This window comes from Crassostrea angulata, chromosome 1 (genome assembly GCF_025612915.1).
Source record: "Crassostrea angulata isolate pt1a10 chromosome 1, ASM2561291v2, whole genome shotgun sequence".
In the NCBI taxonomy this organism is placed as follows: domain Eukaryota; kingdom Metazoa; phylum Mollusca; class Bivalvia; order Ostreida; family Ostreidae; genus Magallana; species Magallana angulata.
The window spans coordinates 13,721,070-13,743,975 of NC_069111.1; the positions used below are offsets into that span (position 1 = coordinate 13,721,070).

Genomic DNA, 22,906 nt, shown 5'->3' on the forward strand with positions numbered 1-22,906 from the left:
ATTAATGCTTATGTTGAATCAATTATAAACAATGATTGTCATAAATTGGTTAAAGGTTAAAATTATCAATGTATATTATGTTAAAATTCAATTACAATATTGCTATTCTTTTTTTCAGGTCGTAATGAATTGGTTCCAGGAAACATTTATGGTGTTGGGCGTCGGGACAGCAACACAAGCACACTGAGTTCATACATGTCCAGCATGCGCTCTGAGTCCAGCCCTTTCATGCCAGGCAGCAAGTTCTCCAGCAGACGTTCTAGTGAGGCCTCCCAGATATCAGCCAGACTCAGCATTACAAACTCGCCTTATGAGTACGATATCACTGGGAATATCCCCATGCATGGAAACGTGCCCGGACACAGTCGGCGCTCAAGTGAATCTAGTAACAGTAACATCAGCAATATGGCTGCTCAGTTCTCTAAAACTCACTTGGGAAGCCAACCGAACCTTATCGTGCAATCTCAAGCTATTACGCTACGCAGCCCACAGAGCAAATCCCGCGAGCGAGTGCAGCGGTATTTGTCAGCTAGACACGACATGGATGGAGTCAGGACGTGTACACCTTGTAGGACACCTCTGCCGCATGAAATTCCCAACCAGGAGAGGAGGAGGGCTAGTGATCCCGTGAGAACATTGGATCCCAACTTCAGTGCACTTAAACGTCTGCAGAGGTTCCACAGCCTCAATGTGATGAAACCTTTACCTGTGCCCCAAAGCATGAAGTCTTTACTTACAAAAACAGACTCAAATTGCACTTTCAATTCATCGAGGAGTAGCATAGCTACAGACAATAGTGTGCAAGAAAATGATGAATATGAAAACGGAGTGGAGTTGGACACCGAGATGGAGCTGCTAGAAAAGATGATCAACGACAATGAGGACATGTTGATACCAGACGACATGCAGCGCTTCCTCAATGAACATTACTACCATGTGGATGGATCATTGGCAGACACAGAGGTGGCAGCTTCCTCCAGGGCGAGTATTCTCACTCAGGATATGAACCAGGCCACTCCTCTCCCAGGTGATATGGACGCCAACATGCAGGTCAATGGTGGTTACTATGGCAACCACCCCGGTCATCAGGAAATGATGTACAACAACGCAAACGGCATGCAACAATATAACAACACAAGGCCGCAGATGTGTGGTGATGTGAATCAAAACAATATGCAACAAAATATGATGCAAACTATGCAACACCAAAATATGCAAATGATGGGTGGTAATATGCAGATGAACTCTATGTGTAATCAAGGATACAGTGGTTCACAAGGAATGCAAGGAAATGTTCAGAATCTACCTCAAGGTTCAAATATGATGCATATGCCTCATCCTCCTAGTTATGATAATGGCTCTTCCATGTCTTCCAATGGAGCAGTGCCCCACCCACCTAATGTTCCCATGCCTCATCCTCCAAATGGTCCCATGTCAAATAGCCCAAATATTCATTTACAACATCGAAAGGTATCACAAACTTCACCCCAAAATCAAATGTACCCAACTATGCAACAGAATATGAACCCTCAAATGATGCGAATGAACATGAATCAAAATATGAACATGAACCAGTGGAATTCTATGAACAGTACAAACCAAGCCATGCCTAATCAACAATTCATGAATAACCCCCTATCATCCCCTACAAATATGCCTCATCCCCCAAACATGCCTAAAGTGTTGCCCCAGAATGCAATGCAACAGATGGGTGGCATGATGCACCAGCCTCAACCTCCAGTCAACAAACGAGAGTCAGAGAGCCCCCAAGTCCAGGTGCCACACATAAGTACCTCCCACATTCCTCCGCGGGCCAAGGGCAGAAACCAGATGGTGATGCGCCAACATCATCAACAGATGTACGGCAACCAACCACAGCCACATCAGCAGCAGCAGCAGCTCATGTACAACCAGAACCAGTCAGGCAACATGATGCCCCAACCACCAGGTCCACAGATGTACCCCCAGAATTCTCCCAACATGATGTACAGGCAAAACATGAACATGGAACCACAAATGCCCAATGGGCAACCAACACAAAACCAGCTCATGCCTCAGCCTGCTTACCCAACACAGATGGAAATGTCTCCTGGATGTAACCAGGTCACTAGTTCCACTGACAGAAAAGAACCCCAACCCCCTCCCCCACCCCAGCAACCCCCACCCCCGATCATCGAGGAATTCATGGAGAATATCAACTCGATCTCCTCAGAGAATCTGTTGGACAACATGAGTTCTATATCGGACATGTGCACACCGACTGCTATGAGCCTCCGCTCAGCTTCCCAGTCCTCACTGAGGTATAATCCCTCGATAATGAACTCAAACAACATGGTAGTGAATGATATGAGCTCTGTGCTCACACAGCTAGCGGAGGAGAATAAATACCTAAACATGAGGCATTGATGATGGGCTGAAATGTAAAGAGCCAGGAATTTTGACTGAATAGAAACGGAATACTTGGTATTCACTTGTAACTGAATGGAAAGGAAAATTTCAACTTGATTGAAAAGAAAGGGAATTTCAACTGAATTGAAGTGGAAATTTCTTCACATCAGTTGAACGGAATGCAAAGTTTAAATGAAAACAAGAGAAAAGCAGATATTTCCACATCAAAGGAGGAGAAAACAAAATATTTTACTCTCAATTGAAGAGAAAGATACATAGTGAGAAAAATGTACTCAAGTCAGGGTTTACAAGATTGAAAGATGTGTTTTAATGTGTTAACGAGACTAGGAAAGTTGTGTTGTTGAATGTTGATAAAAAAAAAACAGGATTGAAAGATGAAATCTTTCTCCATTTCATATCTAATTTTTACTGGATTCTGAAAAATGGTGACAGGACATTCGAAGACTTTGCTTTGTGAAAATGAAAGTCATGTTAGGATGAAAATCATAGTGCTATCATTTAAATTTAGTGCTGATTTGTTATTAATAATGTTTGTGTGAGATGAAACTCAAGGAAGTGCCAAGAAAAAAAACCCTGTTTTACATGTATAGTGCTATACATTTTGATCGTTAGACTTTCTCAAGGGAAGTAACTCTGTAGAGCATTTGATGCATGAGAGAAAAATTGTTTTACTCTGAGATAAATAACAAACTGGTGTTGGTGCTGAATAAGATTCAAGTCTTCCTTCAATTTGTATTACCGTATATACTCGCCTATAAGTATTGTTCGCCTATAAGTCGGTTACCATTTTTCAAGTTTATTTTCAAGATTTTGCCATTGACCCTCTTATAAGTCGGGTAATTTTTTCTGGATAATCAGTCTACAGATTGCCAATCAAATAAGCACATTTTAATCAAGCATGACTATATTCTAGATAAAAAAATATTGGTGTTTGACCCCTCTGTTATCATTTCTAGATGCAATGCATTTTTAAAGTGTTGTGTTCAGTTAAGACATCTATCCTGGATGAATAACTTTCGATTTTGGACGCCATTTTTTTTTATTGATACACTAATGAAAGCTTGGTGTAAGCTATAAAAATATTTAAATTACTATTGAAAATAAAATGATGGTGATTTTGATCCCCCGTTGACTGATTAAGATGGTATAGCCCCTTTTAAAACTGGTGTGTTAGCTTGTATTGTTTTAGGTGACATGCCACCTACAGCCACCAATATAGCTATTATCACCTCATGTGTAATTAATTATGAATAATTATAAATCGATCTTTATTTTTTTTAAACAGACCAGCAATTATTCTTGTGTTTAATTTTTAAGTATTAAACAGAAATTGCTGTTCTGTAATCCCACTAGATCGCTTTTAGACGCCATGTTTTTTAATAGTTTTCTGTAAACAGAGTTATCTTTCTTGAAGTTTGTAACTTACGATTTTGGACGCCATTTTATTTTTTAAACACTCATTACAACTTGATTATAGCTCAAAAACTATTTTAAATGCTACTGGAAATAAAATGACAGTGATTTTATCCCCCACTGAGTGATTAGGGTTGGTAATTAGCCTCCTAAACTCAGTGTTGGCTTGTGTTGTTTTAAGTAATATACAGTTATACCTACAGCTATTATCACCTCAGGCGTAAATAATTGCCTGTTTAAATAAAAAATACTATCAAATAAACCTTGTTCATATTTTAAGAAATACAGTTGAAACTTTCAATTTATTTATTAAGTGTTTATCTTTTTAGTAATTAAAAAATAAAAATGTCAAGTATAGCGATCGCAAGTCAAAAGTTGGAAGCAAAATGGCACCCGAAAACGAAGTTTTACTCAGTGGAAAAATTATCTGATTGTATGTCACGCCTATAAGTCGGACCCCTACTTTTTATTCAAATTTCTACTCCCAAAATACCGACTTATAAGCGAGTATATACGGTATACGAAGAAATATTTTTCCACCTTTTATGTGTCACACAAGGAAAATTGTTCGGAGTATATGTGCGTTATTTTTCCTATTAAATTTGTTTTTTAAAGACATTTCTCGTCTCACATTAGATTTTATCATGTTATCATTGTAATAGATTATAAGAATATACCCCCTTTGTGAATTAATGTCATACTTTTTATCTCCCTTTTTGATTTTTCACCATGAGCTTCTATGTGTGGAAGAGGTCATAATGTCACTTAATTCTCATGTTTGTAAGAGCCAGTCAATCTATTTTTACAGTACTTTTCACGCATGGTTTCAAATGTATCTCAATTAATGATTGACATTGGATTAGGAACTATAACTGTTGCCGCTCAAAGGATAAGTCACAAAGTGCTCTAGAATTGTTTTTATTTCATTAAAAGAGCTAAATGCATGTGTATGAATATTCAAATCTCCCAGGGAAAATACTTAAGAGTTGTGTACAAAAATACCTGTATCAAAATTTTATGAAATTATACAGCTGAATATATTTTGATTTTTTTTTTATAAAATAAATAATACTTGTAATTACTTTATGGTTATAAAAATCATATTGAAATTCTTAAAGAGGATTGGATGCTTACAATTTTTTTACCACCCTTATTTAATAATTTGTTGGTATTATAAGGCCAAACAGCTCACAGTTTGTCTTTAAAAAACATTTTTATCTCAAAATACTCAATTTTTTTTAACAATACTCTGATTTTAATTCATTTCAATTTTATTCACTCTCCAATTTGAAATAAAATGCAATGAATTTAAAAGGTAATGACATCATGCTGTTCATGCATGTTTATCTATAAATAATCAAAATTTCATCTCAAAACTCCTTTTTTTAACTTGATGAGTATACCACAGGTGGTAAAATTTATTTTTTTAAAAATAGTGTGACTCCAATATTCATACCTGTTACATGTGTAACCTTGCAGTCATTTCATCTACCAGTATACACACACACACACTTCATTTTTTGATCTCTTCTTGTGGGCAGCAATTAAAAAATATGCTATCACAGATTAATTCTTGAATCATTTATATATAATTTTAATACATAATTATGCTTTTTAAATATAGTGTAGATTTGGCCTTTTTTTTTGCTGGTTAAAGGATCAAAATGTTTTATTTAGGCTAAATTTTAATTGAAAAAATGCCAATTCAATTTATTAAAAAAATTTTTAGCTGTCAATTTCTTTACTTTCTTTTTTATATATTAATGTGCAAGATTTTGAAAAAAATTTATTGTAATCACATAACTAAATATAATTCTTGATCTAAATGCTCATCACAAAATCTTTTTATCAATTTATTCTAGTAGCAATGCAATACAGGGTATATTCAAGGTCATTGACTGTACAGGGTAAATTTGTTTGCAGTTAGCTCCCTTCTGCAATGAAGCTGATTAGAGCTAAACTATACATGTGCAGATCTAGAGGGGGTAGGGGTTTATTTAAAGTCATATTATGAAATTCCTGAAAATAGGCCTCGGACCCAACTGGAAAACAAAATTCCTCATTTTCCCCCTCACCAGAAAATTTTTTCTGGATCTGTTCATGCTATAGAACACTTACGGTAAGTGCATGGTTTCATTAATGGCTTTGTTAGTGCTTATTGTATAATCACAGGGAAAAATCTCATTCTTTTTGTATTACAAGTTTTTGTAAATGTTTTTGAACATGCATATAACTACAATGTTATTTTGTCTAACATGCAATGTGTTCATAATAGAATCTCACAACGATGAATCTTTTGTCATATGATATTGTAAGACTATAGTGCCATACATATTGGACATAAAGGTAAAATTTTTTGTTTCATATTAGGACATAGAATATAGGTATAAATTAATCAATCAGTTACTAGAGATTTTACATAACGATGAACCACTTTTAATATCATTGTGAAATGCATATGAAAAACAAACTTACACATTTGATTCTTTTATGTATCATTTACCTGAGATTTTACTTTAGTAGCAAGTAGGTTTGGGGGTAACTGAATCTCAGTTTGCAACATTTGGTGCATACATGTAGTTATATATTTTAGGTGAATTAAAACACTCACATTGAGATTATATTTTTAAACATTTAATATTGTTATAAAATGACATTAAAACAGAAGTTTTAAACTATTATATTGAAAGTGCTATTATATGAGAGGTTGTATGAATGTCATTTTCATCTCACAGAGGTTGTTTATATACATGTACAAAATGTTTACATGTCTATATACCTATATTTACATTTTATGCATTGGAACTTGGAAGGATGTTGCATGTATTTTATATAGCCTCATTTTCAATGTATGTTGATGAATGGTTTATCTATGCAAATTTTCAGTAAACATTTTTTGTTGAAGAATACTTGTTACTTATTCTCTGTGATTGATTTACTGGGGGAGATATGTTCTTTTTTTAACTTCATCAAAATGTTAGTGAAATGTACAATGTTTTTATCAAGTTAAATATGTACATGTCATAATATGATTCAATAAATTTCTAATACAAACATCTCTGCAATTTCTGTTTATTAACTAGCATACTGTGCACCACATGTACAGGTGTACTGTATACCTGTGTACATGTACTTGGATAAACATTATACAGAAGTACACTACATGATACCTGATTAGTATATTCCCTGATGTGACTGTCTTCTGAATGATGAAAAAGAATTAAATTAATATCTTTGCTCCACAACAGGCTGATAAAGACAACTACAAACAATTATATTGCTTACCTACAAGTACCAGCTTCAAAAATTGTGAAAAAACAACTCTTCAGCACTTTTTACTAATTTAATAATGCACAGTGCAGTGCATCATAGGGGACCCCCCTCCCAGAAACTGTATCACAAATTTTACAATACTTTGAATATTGTTTAGATCTAGCTGTCCATCTGACCATAAAGTATTATAACCATGCATCACAGCCATCAAATAATGCATCTCACAGAACATTTTCAAATGAAATTGTTATTCAGTGGATCTTTCACATTAATCAGTCTGATTAAAATCAGATCCTTTGATACGCTCACGAAGATCGCTACACAAGGAGATCCTATTGTAGCAATCTTCATGAGAGGACCAAAGGATCTGATTTTAACCAGATTGCATGTACATGTATATAGTCAGGTGATCCGTACGGCCCATGGGCCTTTTCTGACCGAAGCTTCCCTTATTATGATAACTGTTATCATGATAACTTTTGATCCTGCATTGTCTAAAGTAACAAGAAATCAATCTTTGATCGGGAATTAGGATGTGGCCATTATGGTCGGGGCGTGATCAAATCCAAAAGACTTTGTAAGATTTGATCAGGCCACGACCGAAAGGGTCATGTCATAATATTCAAATGACTCCCTAATATAATTACTTACATATTTTTTTCAGAAATTGTACAATTAAATGTTAAAGTATTGACAAATATACATTATTTTCATTTCGTATAAGTATGCAACCCTCGCGTGCGCCCCAGTTCGTCATTTGCGTCATTGATAAATTTTTGCACATAAACAGCTGTGGTTTCATCCATATTCGTTGAATACAAATTTTCGTGGAATTTGTTGAGTTAATCTATGAAATTAAATGTTCACTGAAGTACAATTTCTTATAACATATTCTTAAGTTTGGATCCTTGAAACGTAAATGTGATGTTTAATCCACGAAAATTGATGCATACGAATATTAATGAAACCCAAGTATTCGTTGTGGCTCTGAAATGGTGGTCTGTCGCAGCAATTATGTTGATCGTACACTGACGTACAGGCATTTTTGAGAGTCGAAAATTTCTTTGGAATACATTTTAATATCCTGTATAATATAAAATTCCTATGTATACCAGGTTTTAAGAAAGTCCAACAGAATTTTTACATATCCCAGGGATGATTATTTCTCCCTTCAGAATTATAATTTTCATTGATTTTCAAAGGTAAATATCTCGCCTGTAAGGTGAAACACAATTCGGACGAAGTTATAACATATTTTTTAGGTAATAGTCTAGGTTGCACTATGTAGCATTTTATGCATGCAGAATAATATGAGCTGATATAATTCAATAAAGATTGGTTTTGAATTTAACATACCCATGCAGACTCTTGCACGAGCACATCGACAGGTTTGGAATGCAAATATTAAATGAGTTCCAATATTTCTTCATAACCGTATAAATATTTTACTTATTCACGAGCTTCCAATTTACTGATTGATGCTACACATACAATATACACATACACACATGTGACTAATAAAAAAATAAATCCTTTTGAAAACAGCTGGCAAATCAATATGAATGGCTTTTCAAGGAACAGAAAATGAATATTTGCAGAAATCGGATACCCTTCAATTAACCTCACGTGACCTAATTGGGTCCTTTTACGGTCTGTCGACAAATTTCCAAAGAAAGAAGTTCGTGCAACGAGGCTGATTGTGGAGAGACTACTCTATAAAGCTTTCCATTTATTACATTTTTTTGTTCCTGGTTCTTATAACATGTTTTTTTAGTAATGCTTTATTTCTGTGTTAGTAATACAGACAAATATATGTATTATGTACATTGCACGGACCACCCAGACTTCACACATCACTCATATTAAGATATACAAAATGAATTTACGGTAAGTTTACACGCTACGCTGATACATAAAAAAGAAACTCTATGCAATTTTTAAAAATTGTATAAAAAATAGAGAGAAAGAGAGACCCCCCCCCCCCAAAAAAAATAGCTGATTCTATAAGACACATTATACTTTTAAAATATATTCCATTGTGACCGAAGAACATCAAAGTTATTAACAGTAGATTTTTTTGTTTAGCATATAAAATTATGGTTTTTATTCATAAGCAAAGTTTTACCAAAAAGTATGTTTTTAGCATTATAAGCCACTCGCTTCGAAGTAGTGGAATAAATATGTAGGCTTAGACCACTCCAGATATTCACCACTTAATTTTGTCCACATGAAAAGTACACGTAAAATAGTTTCACATTCCCTTTCACAAAAAGTACATGTTTCAATTTCTGTTACTTTTATTTTCTGTAAATAGTGATTTACAGGCAATATTTTATGTAAAATGTTATGTTGTAACCATTGAACAAACTTTGTGGATGTCCTAAAGCAAACTTTGAATACATCGTTCAGCTCCACTTCTTGGAAGCCTTTTAACACCTGTTCTGAGTTCCACTTCTAAAATGCAGTTCGTCATTACACCTATTCCCCATATAACATAGGCACAAAAGGACGTTGTAACAGTGTATAGAATGGTCCTTTGAAAATTGTGTTCTTTTAAGGAACTTTGAAATAGCACTAATAATACTGTTGTATTGCATAAAACAAGCACAGTGTATGTAATTAATATATTTCTTCAAAACTTTCTCGTGACAAAAACGCACCATTTTCATAAAAAAGAATCATGGTTCATCGATTTGTTCAGTGGTTCTTTCTGAAAAAGTAAACCGAAGTAAACTTTAAATTTTGCAGAAACATAATGCCTGTGCTCAGCTGCACATGGTGGTGTATTTTCTTTTGAGTTTAATAAGTAGGCTATGCCTGTCCACTTCTCAAAAGAGAATACTGGTGGTGGAACACTTTTTTAATATATAGGTAAAAAATGAAGGTCATATCTAGAGCAGAAATATAATAAAGATAATAAAGTAGAAAGTATTTTTTAAAATACATATCATCCTTCTTTTTTAGTTTTTACTCGATCGGAGAAAAATAGATCCACAGACCTCCCCCCCCCCCTCTCAACTTTCCACCGGATCTGTAATTCGGATCAGTTCTATACCTATTCTATACATAAGATAATAAAGGAGAAAGTATTTTTTTTTTAAAACACGTCATCCGTCTTTTTTTTTATAATAAACTTTCCACCGGATCTGTAATACGGATCGGTTCTATACATTATAGAAAACCTGAGGGCAAATAACTCCTGCCGAACTGTAAATGTGAGGCTTGGATTATCAATTTGGTAAGAATCAATATATTTTCAAAAGTAGAGAAGTCAGGCTTATGTATATTGTGTAAAAAGATATTATTGTGTTTAAATAACACTTATCGATACAATGAAACCAAGACAAAAGAGTATCTTTTGCAAATCACGTGGAGGGAAAGCGGCGTTTTCAGAGGAAATTCGAATTTAATGTAAAATTAAAAGGAGTCATGCTTTAAGAAATGAACAAAACACTATGATCCAACCTCTGCAGGTGTCATTCTGTGATATCATTTGTGTTTTGTTTAATTATTACCGACATATTGTCAAAAACTGATTCATGAAATGTATTTTATCAGTTCCTCTTTCAGTTCTGAAACTGGCTGTTAAAAGGCAGGCAAACCACATTCCAGGTAAATAACTATTATTTCTTTGTAATCATGAAGGAAAAATAATTATTGTGATATATCTTCATTTTGATCTCCTTACCTATTCTGGGTATTCTCCTGACTTATGTGGTAACATTCTTGATCGAAAACAGTTGTAATAAAATCATTGCTTCCATTGCTTGATTTGTAAGGATTGGGATAAGACATGATGGACCAGACTGGGATTTTTATCCAGGCCCCCTGAATCTCTAGTCAGGTGCTCTACCAACAGAGCTATCTGCATGCCATGCCTCCAGCTTGACCAGTCTGACTATCGCATTTCTCTTTCTAAAATGATCTTTGACCTCAAAGATCAACATTCCAGGTCCTTTCTTTGGCAGGAGTAAATCTGCAAAATCCAGGGATCGGACACAGAACCAAATGTTACATCATGGAGGAAAAATAGTAGGGCCATACTGGGAATTAAATCTAGGCCCCTCTGAATCTTTAGTCAGATGCTTTACCTTTTGAACTTTGTGTCTACATTAATGTTTGAGCCAGTTCGCTGGTCATATATTGATAGCAACCTAATTTATGGTATTCAAGCTTTACAGGGGCTGGGTGATTTAAAGCTAGGTAGCTATTGAAATCTTGTTCTACCTAGAAGTGCAGAAGATTCATGTATGTAGACAATTTACAAAAAAGAAAGTAATTTTCAAAAATGTTCCAGAAAGTGTCCATGTTTTTGACAACAAACTTTGATGTCGGCAACCAGGTTTAATTTAAATGTGTGATATACAAAGAGTATCACACAGTTGTTTTGATCTCGCCTGGGCTCCTATTGATTTGTTTTATAGCAAGTCAAATAGAATAATATAGTGTACTTAATCTACAAGTGTCAAATTGTCCAACATTGATATGCTTATAGGTAAGGTCTACCATTAATTCCCCAGGTACTGTTTATCAACAAAAGTTTTTTTTATGTTTTGTAATACATACTTTATATCAATTTATATTATAGGAATGGCGGCATCAGGTGGATATAAACCCAGATGTTTTATGGACATTGAAATAGATGGAAAAGCAGGTAATACATTTTTTTTCAGAACAAAGTAAAAGAGCAATGGTATTGATCAACAATATCTGCTATTTTTAATTCATTTTAGATTATCTTCCAAAGGACTTTATGACTGACTTGATAGTTAATCGAGTTTTTCCAGAAATCAGTTTCTGAAGCATTTGGTCCTCTATAAGATTATATGAACACACATATTTAGAGATTATTTTCTCATTTCATTGTATATGAACATAATTTTTATTTTCATTTTTTTTTTTTTTGCAGAAGGAAGGATCGTCTTTGAATTGTTTTCAGATGTTTGTCCAAAAACTTGTGAAAATTTCCGTGCCCTGTGCACAGGTTTGTAAACTACGCTCTATCTAAAATATACTGGTACTGATTAAGTAAAAGTGAGAATGCAGTATGATGTTAATTTAGAACAAATAGAAGTTTTTATTTACACAAATAAATTTAATGTTTATATAGGAGAGAAAGGAGTCAGCCAGAAGTCTGAACTTCCTCTGCACTACAAAGGTGCCCCCTTCCATCGTGTGGTCAAAGACTTCATGATTCAGTCTGGAGATTTTACCAAAGGTAAGGTTTTGTACTTAAGCCATAGATAGGGTTCTTTTTGGGTACATGTACATGCATTAAAATATCTGTCTCAAACTCAAAGTATACATTCTATAAATTACAATTTGTAAAAAAAAAATGATCAACAAATCTTCATAACTTTTAAAAAAGTTATAAAGATTTCCTATTGGTACAGGTGCTTCATGCTAATCAGAAACATTGTACTTTTTAGGTGATGGAACTGGTGGGGAATCTATTTACGATGGATTTTTTCCTGGTAAGCTAGTTTGTTCTTTAAAAATTACATAAAAAATTGACCTCAAAATTTATGAAATTTGTCGGTCCTAATTAAAATGATTTATGTCTGACTTAAAATGATTTATGAATGAATAATTAAAAATTTAATATATTAAAAATTTAAGGATAAAGTTTCAAATTATCTCCCTGAATATTGTATTTTTTACCCAAAATACTATGAGACTTGTCTGAATTTTCAAAGTCTGTTAAAATGATTTATGAATGAATAATTGTAAATTTAGTAATAAAAATTAAAGGATGATGTTTTAAACTATCGATTGCCCTGAATAGTGTAATTTTTTACTAGATGAGAACTTTGTGACGAAGCATGACACAGACTTCCTTTTGTCCATGGCCAATCGCGGAAAAGACACAAATGGCTCCCAGTTTTTCATGTAGGTACCATCGAGAAATGCAAAGAAACAAAATCACACTGACTGAAAGAAACAATGTGACAAGTTTGAAATCTAAAGTATTCCTTCAATGGATGAAATTTTATTTTTTCTGTTAACAAAGATTAAGGACTCTCTGGACAATAGTCTTCGATGTCAGGTTACTTAGGGGTAGACAGGGGTAGTCTGCCTTTTTATGTAAAATTGTAAAACAGATTCAGATAATCTTTATTTTATAAAAATCAATTCTTATTGATTTGTACTTATTGTCTTTAAAAGATTTCCCAAGGGTTAAAATGTCACATGCCTTATGTTTAATAAAATTAATAAATAAAATAAAATGATATAATACACTTCATGGGATGTTATTTTCTTGAAGTTTACAAAACATTTTTATTAGTGTAAACTGTAAAGAGGGTCATTAATGAAAATAATTTGAAAATAAATGTTTCCTTTGTGTGTTGGTCACAATTATTTATTAATTAGAAACAGTACAAATACCAGTATATTTTTACATAAATTGATCATGTACATGTAACCGACTGTTTGTGTCAGTGAATTTTTGTTTGTTTTGTAAAATGATACATTTATCATTATTTTTCCCTCCTGATTTCTACCCATGGACTTCTATAAACAGAACAACGAAGCCAGCGCCTCATCTTGACAAGTAAGTTAATTAATTAATTAATTAATCAGAGCATGAGAATTAAAATCATGCAATGGGAGAATGGAGATTGAAAACAGAATTGTAACAATTTAAGTACATGTATGTTGGTTAAAAGGGTTTTTCTTTCATTTGATTTACAAAGTCTTGTCAAACAATAGTTATTTCGAATATTTTAGATATTTCCTAGTATTTTGTATCTTTACCCAAGAATTTACTTCCCAGTTTATAAAAACTATATATTTTATATCTTCATGTGATTTTGCTGTTTTATTTTAGTAAGCACACTGTATTTGGACATGTGATCTTTGGGAAGGAAGTGGTCTCAAAAATAGAGAATTTGGAAACAGACGAGAAAAGTCGACCAAAAATAGATGCGAAAATTGCCAATTGTGGAGAATTGGTTCTCCAAGTTAAATCCAAAGGTAATCACTAAAATTTATAGTTCAATTCTCTGTCCTTTTCTTTATACATGTACCTTTAGAAAAAGATTAAACATGTACATGTATAAGGTAATGTCTTTAGAATCTACATGTACATGTATATCAATCAATTATTATTAAATGGGAAAAAACAATCTTAAAAGTTTTTATATAGCGCTTTTAAAATTGGCGAACCATTTCTCAAAGCCCTTTACAGCAGACCTTTAAAGCATTCCAGAGCCTTCTCAGTGCGGCAGCCGTTAAGGCGCTCAAACACTCACATTCCGACAATATCTTTCACTGTCTATAGCCAGGTACCCATTTTTACACTTGGGTGGAGTGAGGAAATACATGTAAAGTGTCTTTCCCAAGGGCACAACGTTGACTTGCCGCGGCCAGGATTCGAACCCACAACCTTTCGGTCATGAGTCCTGCACCTTAACCACTCGGCTACCGACGCCATGGCTAATTCATACCAAATACATGTAGCTGCTTTAAAACATTATAAATGTGGTTCAATCTTTGTAACATGTATCTTTTAAAGCTAAGAAGAGGAAAAAGCACTCTGAATCAGATGGCAAGAGTTCCGGTGATTCGGATGAGTCTTCTGCAGAAACTGGAAAAGCAAAAAAGAAGAAGAAAAAACACAAGAAGGAGTCCAAAAAGAAGAAGCACAAAAAGAGAAAGAAGGGGGAGGAAAGGTACAACACAAATACACCAGAACATTTTTAATTGCACTCTCTGTATTATGTATAGTATATGTTTGACGCAATCTCTTTTGTGTCTCTTTGCTTTTGAAATGCAGAAATGAATAGGTCTCCCTTTTTATTTTACAAAAATAGAATTTGTTATTTTCCATATCAATTTAGGTAATACATAACTGTTTGGGGGTATTAAAAATTGTTTTGTAGTTTGTAATTGTGTATTTTGTTTCTTTATTTTTAAATCAGTTCTAAAGATGAGGAAAAGGAAGAAGAGATTACTACAGTGTTCGCCCAGATTCGTCCAGACGAAATCCCAGAAGTCCCCCAACAAAAGTTCCTGTATCGGGGCAACAAAGAAGAGGAAAGCAAACAGTATGATAACAAAGCAAGATTTTGAGATACTGGAAGCAATTTCTATAAAAATAAAATGTTATACATACTTTGATATAGATAATTACATGGGTTATGATTTTTATTTAAATTTTTTATACCAGATATGTTCTCTGTTTATTGTAGGGAAAAGTCACCCCCTAGTTATGGTAACAGAAGGAAGATTGACAGAATTCCTTATGGGAACCAGCAAAAATTTACAGCCAGTGGGCGAAAAATTAAAGGGCGCGGCACTTTGGTTTGTATACAGTTTGATATTTTATGAAAATGGCATGATTTTGTGACTTAGCAAATAATAAATCCTAGAATTAGGATTCCACAATGAATAGTACTTTTATGTGTATAGATAGAGATTCATTACTAGTATAGGTAATGTTTTTTATATTCTCTACTATTGTGAAATTTTGATTCTCAGCTGCAGTTCAAAATTTCAATTCCACATGCATTCTTTTAATTTTCATAATTCTAAATAAGCACAGACAGTGTTTAGTATATGTATTTATACACTACTTTTTTGAGTCACACTTGACTTGTGTTGACTCAGACTGACTTGACTCAAACCTGACTTGTATAGACTTTTAAGTCTGAACTTATTTTGACTCATATGTATCTTTGTGATATCAGAGATACAGAAGCCGCAGCAGAAGCGAGACTCCCCCACACTGGAAGCGGGCGGTAGAAACCCGCTTAAGGTCCTCTCAGCAGCAGCACCCTGAGCCTGGGGATTATCAAGACCAGGGGGAGAAGTGGGCGAGGGGGGACAGGATAGGTGATAGGCGAGATAGGCAGCCCATGCGGGAGAGGCACATACAGGAGAACTATCAGAGAAGGAGGTCAGTGTATGGGAGGATCTAAACATTGAGTGACTGGTCAAAATGCTCTGTCTCAGTGCTTTCTATGGCAACTTGCCCTTTAGTTAAATGTTCAGATGACAACCTACAAATGAAATTTTCATTTTTTCTCCAAGATGTAGAAGTTTCTATGTATGGGTAATTCACACTAGATTTTGGCAAGAAAAGTGTGCTTGAATATATATGTACTTACTTACTGAGTAGCATTTGTAAGATAAACATACTTTTCAGGGCATTTCTAGTATGCTTTACAAATGTAAATTCCAGCACAAGTGTCGTTGTTATTTTCTATGATGCTAGAAAAATATTTTAATTGCTCATCAATATTCTGGCAATCAAACAAGATATTCAACAATGAGTCATATATTCATGCTTCAAACCATCTCTTTTGGCTGTTTCATAACAAGAATCATACATTGGGTTGAAAATTAAAAAAATTCTATTATTAGGGAAGACAAGCCAGACAGACCAGATGATGACAAGAGATCAAGACAAGAGAGGCCTGACTGGCGATCCAGGAGGGACAGGAAGGAGTCCACAGGGGGAGAAAGGTCACCCGACCGTCAAAGGAACCGCGATAACAACCGCAACAGAGACAGAGCGGTAGACAGAAGGCAGGATAGAGAGAGTGAGAGAAGGAGGGATGATGGAGAGAAGAGGAGGAGGTATGACAGGAGCTCCTCCTCTGAGGGTGAAGTATCTGACGATTCCTCACCCCCCAGGCACAAGGACAAGGAACGGGATTTGACTGGAAACAAAGAGAGGGACAACAGACAAAGGTCTTAGATTTCTGTTGACTATATTCATGATAATTTCTGATTTGAATACTCCGCAAAGTAATTGATGGAATCTTCTCTGGCATGATTTAAATAAAAAAGTTAACCTTATAACCAGTTTGAAGACTATTATGTAATTTTATAATTGCTAATTTGGTAACTAATCCCAATAAATTTACTATTTTAGACATGATTTTTTTTTTGTCTTTCTTGCAAATCTGAAAACATATGTAATCTTACATAATTTAACATATCCCTGTTGTTACAGATCTCCAGATGATTCAAAAGAGAGGCGAAGAAACGTGGAACAAGGAAGCAGGAGACAGGAAGTTAGCAGACGTAGTCCTGAGAGGACCGTCTCTGTACAGGACCGGCGACGGAGGTCAAGGTGGGTATAGGGTCGTCGAGTTTATTGCAAAATGGTCTTTACAGGGTGTCTTAGAAAATAATGTTTTTGTGAAATTGTAATCATTTTGTATGTAAATTATCTTAAGTGGATTATGAAAGAGAATTTTTCAAAGTGAGCTTATCAACAGTTCCTCATCATTGCTATTTTCTTCATATGAAATGCTTGAGAATAAGCAACATGAAAATATAACATAAATTCTGCATATTTCATTTCTGGTTTTGAACACTGAAACAGGTCTAAAGACTCGAACAGAAGGTCAAGGTCACCAGAGAGGGCACGTAGGAGGTCAAGGTCAGATTCAAGGACCAGGAGCAGGGGTAAGAAGCGGTACAGCTCCAGCAGCAGCAAGTCAAGTGAATCAAGCTCAAGGTCAGGATCTAGAAGTCCAGAACGAAGACCTCAGCCTCCAAGGTAAGCTTTCCAATCATCATTTAGCTGTGTGAGAAACATTATAATGATGACCTATTTCAATTAATGTGGAGAAGACTAATACTTTACATACTATTTATAAAACCATTATAGAATTGTAAAGAAGAAATCAGAGAGTCCACCGCCAACACACTGGAAACCGGGACTGAAGCCACTCAACGACTCTAAAAATAGGTTTGTTTTACTAAGGATCTTTGAGAACCATTGTTCGAAGGAAATTGGTGTATTAGAATTGTGAATGTAGCCTTTGAATAACAATGAGGGTTTTTTATGTTTTGTCATTAGAGATCGATCAGCCGCAGCCACAGTGAATGGTAACCATAGACAAAGCCCAGAGAGGAGAGAAATCACCATAGAGAGACGGGATACCAGGGATAACACAAAGGTCGAAAGTAGGAGGTCACCTGACGATGGCAGATCTGACCGTGTTAGTAGACCTAACGAAGTTATGCAACAAAGCAGAATACAGTATGACCTAGAGAAGAAAGAGGTCCCAATAAAAGCCCAGCCGGTGAAGTCACTGAGTGATTCTAAACCTCGAAGATCAAGGTCATTCTCATCATCAAGCAGGTCAGGGTCGGATGACTCCAGAAGTTCTGGATCTAGTTCAGAATCTGATGACGATGTAGCAGAGGAAAGAAAGAAAGAGAAAAAAGTAGAGGTATAAATTGGACATATACATTTTGGGGATTTTCAGTGTCTCCTCAATTTTATTGCAGATTACATATTCAGTGTTGTCTTGATTGTTGTCATTAGGTCCAAACTGAATGTGAATTTCTTTTATATATTGATTTTAAATATTCCTAGCACTATTGTGTTTTAGGAAAGATTTAAATGGCAGCCACCTCCAGACCCTGAGGTAGATGAGAAGCCACCACAAAGGGTAATCATCACTGATTTCAATTATTTTAACATGTTTACTGAAATTTTTATACTACTCTAGAAATAAGGATATTTTTATTATTTTAACAAAAGTGTTTTTATGCTTAGAATAAGCATTCTGGTAATGTCAGATTTTACCTGATTTTAGACTGTGCAATCTGACAAGAAAGAAGAGAGTGTACGGACATCTCTCAGAATCAGGACCCCACCAATGCCACCCCTAGAGCAGGTGGCCGAGGCCACATCAGAGCTAGCCAGGTGTGTTACCATTAGCGCCACACCCACAGTCTATAGACAGACGGTGTAGATCTAATTAACAATGTACATGTCATCATGCATTTGAGAAATATATTTCGATACTTTGCAGGAAGAGTAACAGATGGGACATGCAGTCTTCTGCTGAAAAGAAACAAGATGGAGTCAAGTCGTTTTCTACTGCCAGAATTATGACAAGGTCTGAATCTTCCGAGTCTGAGTCTGATGCATCTCGCTCACCATCCCCAACCAGCAAGTTTCTGTACGGCAAAAATGAGGGCACTGAGGACAGGAGTCCAGTGAAATCGACCAATCAGCAGGCAACACAGGACACTTCCCGCAAGGCGTGGACTAGCATGCTGGAAATACCAATCCCTGCTGCAACGGCGGAGAAGTCCCCAGAGAAAAAGCAACTGCCAAAGTCAACTTTAGATGAAAGAATTAAAGATTTTAAGTAAGATTTTGTCATTCACTCTCAAGTGTGATGAAGTAGTGTTTATAGACTTATTGTATTACCTTTCATTAACGAAATGTGGTGGTTTTTGCTGAGAACATACACATATTATTACCGTATTTTCCCGACGACTCGTCGAATTGCTCATTTTTAGCCAAAATGTTAACAAAATCCTACGATACGTTGTTTCAGACATTACGTCGATCTTATCACTTCAAAATGGCGTATAAAACTGCAGTAACATTATCAGTGTATGATGCCACGATGTCCCCGATATTGCTACCAATTATTATTAATGATTAACATTCAAACAATTACACTTTATACTTATGCATCATATTTTCAAATACCGGCAACATCTACAAAGTCGCTTGCATTTTAAACAATTCCCAATATCGCGTGTTATGCAAAACTAAACTTACTTTGTCAGAAATATTTTATTCCCATGCATTAAAATAATTATCCACTCTGACTATCGCCAGTGTATTCGCCATTACGTAACCAGCCACCTGTTGACTCGGCGCGTGGTCAATGTTTGTTTAACAATTTCCGGTGTCATAGGCATGCACCTGTCTCGTGTCGGACTTCAAAGGGGGATCTCAAGTGCAGAAAGCTTAGCAATTACTATGTTTTGATGAAACTTGTTTACTTTGTATCCAGTAATGCAGTTACACGCTTTTGTTTTACATAGACACTGTTAGAAATAGATCAATCATTTGTATGACTTGATAATGACGATATACGACATACATACGTTTCCTAAAATATTTATCGAACAATAATCAAAGAATTGGACAACAATTAATTAATGAACTATAATTACTCTTATAACGGTACTCTTTATATACACAGGGAGTAAAATTGACGTAAAAATCTCAGTCTTAGGGCAAGATTATTAACACAACCGGTGTCAGCCTATTGTATAAACAGTAGTATTGATAATTGCCGATTACGTATTTTAAGATTGAATTTGACCATAAAATATTTCTGATTTATACTTTCAACTAACAACTCTTTACTAATAAAATAATTAAATTTTAAAAACACCCCCGGACCTACTGCAATATTTTCTTCCATTCAAATTTGGTTTCAATTTTACCGCGCAATGTTATCTTCCTACTAGTGATACATAGACGATGTGTTTATACATTGACGATGTGTTTATAAAAACAGAACGGTAAAATTTTTAATTGATTAAAGACAATGTACCATTTTTTAATAACTGTTATTATTATGTATTTTGGTGTTAACAGATAAGTGAAAATGATAATTATTAAAGATGAACAGTGAATTCAACAACGTAATTTTCAATCACACAGCCAACTCAAGATGATTAAAACCAAGATTTTTAATGCTATTTTTAACAATTTTCTGACCTCGAGCCTACGACAAGTCGAACAAGACAATAAGTCGGGTGCTCTGCTTCAGAGGAAAAAAATACCGACTAATCGTCGGAAAAATACGGTATTTCATATACATAAATGTACAAATATATTTGATGAAATCAAAATTTTATATCAGTATATGAAGGATAAACTCAGTTTAGAAAAAAGGACTTCACATGCTCAATCAAGCATGAATATGATATGAAAGTAAATATATTAAATGTGTTATATTGCTGTTTTATCCCAGCTTTTGAGAAAACAAGTTAAGACTTCTTCCTTCATTACCTTACTTTTCACATGTAACTTGCTGTAAAATACATATAGGTTATCAGATGCAGTTAAACATTCATTTAATCAATTTAATTTTCTAAGACAGAAATTGAAGAATATTTGGTCTCATTTTCAGTGTCAGTGTTTCAAAATCAAAAGTAGAGATTGGAAAACGAAGGTCAAGTTCACGAAGTTCCTCCTCTAGCAGGTCAAGGTCACCCAAAGCTTCCAAGGCCAGACAAACACCAGCTGAAAAGTAACCATCTTTGTACATGTTGATATATTTTAGTGTTTATTTTGATCAGTTAAACTCATGTTGCATTAACATCATGAATCTGTTTCAACAGAAGACCTGTATCAAAATCTCCTAAAAGATCTTCACATCGAAACGCTTCACGATCGCCAATGTCTAGCAGAAAGAAATCAAGGAGTCCACAGCGAGGGCCTCTCTCAAGGAGTCCTCAGAAGACAACATCAAAAAGGAGATCACCTTCACCAAGGTCTAAATCACCCAGAAGAAGATCAAGGTCATCTAAAGGAAGGTCAATTTCACCAAAGTCATCACGAAGAAGGTCTATATCAAGGAGGTCACGGTCACCAAGGAAAAGATCCATTACACCAAGAAGGTCAAGATCACCTCGAGGTCGTAGAAGATCGATTTCTCCACGGAGACGTGCCCCGTCCAACCGGTACAGGTCACCAATCAGGAGGCGATTTTCTCCCCGCCGCAGAAGTAGGTCGAGGAGTCGATCTAGAAGACGCTCTCCATTAAGATCAAGACGGAGGTAAAATTCAACAGAATGAGCACATTTATAACTTTAGTTCTGTAATTATCATGTAAGTGTAATATTGATGGATGGTACTGTTCTGATATTCAGATCAAGTTCACGCAGAAGCCGTAGTCGTAGAAGAGGCCGAAGTTCTAGCTCCAGAAGCCGCAGTAGAAGCAGAAAGCGTAGCAGAAGCACTAGTAGATCCAGGAAGCGGAGTAGAAGCACTAGTAGATCCAGGAAGCGGAGTAGGAGCACCAGCAGAAAGCGGAGTAGAAGTAACAGCAGAAGGCGTAGTAGAAGCATAAGTAAAGGGAGAAGACGTAGCCGGAGCAGACGTAGTATCAGTCCGCGAGGCAGACGGAGAAGTCGTAGTCGTTCTTAGTTTTATTAGAGGTGACTCGTTTGTAAACGCGTTGTGTGTCAACGTAGGAAATAAATTAGTTATAGTTTGATTACCTTTAAACCTGACTGTTCAGGTTAAAGGACATTCAGGTGATCACCAGTTGTTGGTATAAAATTGGACAATCTAAAGTGGCAGTTGTTCATTTTCAGATTTTCATTAATTTTTGTTTGAATTGAATAGACTCAGTTTTGACATGGTATCGAATCATGTGTTCATTTACAGTACCTGCACATGTACATAAACCAATTTTTTGTGTGTGTGTGTGCTTTTATATCACGCTGTTTTCTGTACGACAGATTGTGTATTGTGGTCACATTGTGTTAACATTTTTAAATAAAATTGTCCAATAGATTGTCAACAGATTTGCTAATAATGCCAAGTAAGATAAATCGATGATGAACAGAATATACATTAACTGCCTAATCGTGGATGGATTTAATTCCTCATGTCTGTGTGTGTCTCTTGAAACAAACAATTGTTTTATAGATAAATGTCTGATGAACAAGTCAATATGTTTCTGTTTTATTTAGTGTTACGCTCTGTACTCTGTAAATTAAAGTTTGTTATGTACCATAATAGGTCCTCATACAAGCTCTTTCCATGATAAATTTTGACGTTTTATTAAAATAAAGAGAACTGATTTTTGCATGACGAGAAATGGTCTTGCTCGTAGGTTAATACGTAGCGTAGGTTAATACGTAGCGTAGGTTAATACGTAGCGTAGGTTAATACGTAGCGTAGGTTAATAGCTGCAATAGCGTGGCTCTCTTTGATTTTCCTAACTGACATTTTCTTAGCTGCAATAATCTAGGTTAGTACGGATTAAGTCATTATTAATAAGAGGTCCAAAACTATAAA

General features: G+C 35.1%; 2 protein-coding genes across 6 annotated transcripts in view; both read left to right on the plus strand.

Annotated features, from left to right (window-relative positions):
- Positions 1–3,144, plus strand: part of LOC128174163 (zinc finger protein GLI4-like) — a 54,891-nt gene extending 51,747 nt beyond the window's left edge. For all 4 annotated transcript variants that reach the window (XM_052839791.1, XM_052839785.1, XM_052839800.1 and 1 more), the window contains one exon: positions 119–3,144. In XM_052839791.1, the coding sequence (XP_052695751.1) occupies positions 119–2,406 (2,288 nt within the window). In that variant the 3' untranslated portion in view covers positions 2,407–3,144. The remainder of the gene's footprint in view (positions 1–118) is intronic.
- A 7,125-nt stretch (positions 3,145–10,269) lies between these two features.
- Positions 10,270–22,558, plus strand: LOC128180093 (peptidyl-prolyl cis-trans isomerase G-like). Of its 2 annotated transcripts, none has more exons than XM_052847934.1 (24): positions 10,270–10,333; positions 10,666–10,707; positions 11,684–11,749; positions 12,005–12,079; positions 12,206–12,313; positions 12,525–12,569; positions 12,897–12,984; positions 13,619–13,648; positions 13,925–14,070; positions 14,612–14,768; positions 15,018–15,143; positions 15,288–15,399; positions 15,786–15,994; positions 16,462–16,791; positions 17,057–17,176; positions 17,432–17,608; positions 17,720–17,800; positions 17,912–18,287; positions 18,450–18,509; positions 18,657–18,766; positions 18,876–19,217; positions 21,009–21,128; positions 21,220–21,657; positions 21,751–22,558. In XM_052847934.1, the coding sequence occupies exons 3-24, from the start codon at positions 11,686–11,688 to the stop codon at positions 22,025–22,027; spliced, it is 3,591 nt and encodes a 1,196-aa protein (XP_052703894.1). In that variant the 5' UTR covers positions 10,270–10,333; positions 10,666–10,707; positions 11,684–11,685; the 3' UTR covers positions 22,028–22,558. The 2 variants fall into 2 exon arrangements, with proteins under 2 accessions (XP_052703894.1, XP_052703902.1); XM_052847942.1 differs by having other exon boundaries at positions 10,278–10,333; positions 10,654–10,707.
- The last annotated feature ends 348 nt before the right edge of the window (positions 22,559–22,906 follow it).

Bases quoted from the DNA above. Each gene is read 5' to 3' on its own strand.
- LOC128180093 (XM_052847934.1), top strand. From the start codon at position 11,686: ATGGCGGCATCAGGTGGATATAAACCCAGATGTTTTATGGACATTGAA. The intron at 12,314-12,524 runs GTAAGGTTTTGT...TGTACTTTTTAG, and splicing joins GTCTGGAGATTTTACCAAAG to GTGATGGAACTGGTGGGGAA. The intron at 18,767-18,875 runs GTGTGTTACCAT...GATACTTTGCAG, and splicing joins GCCACATCAGAGCTAGCCAG to GAAGAGTAACAGATGGGACA.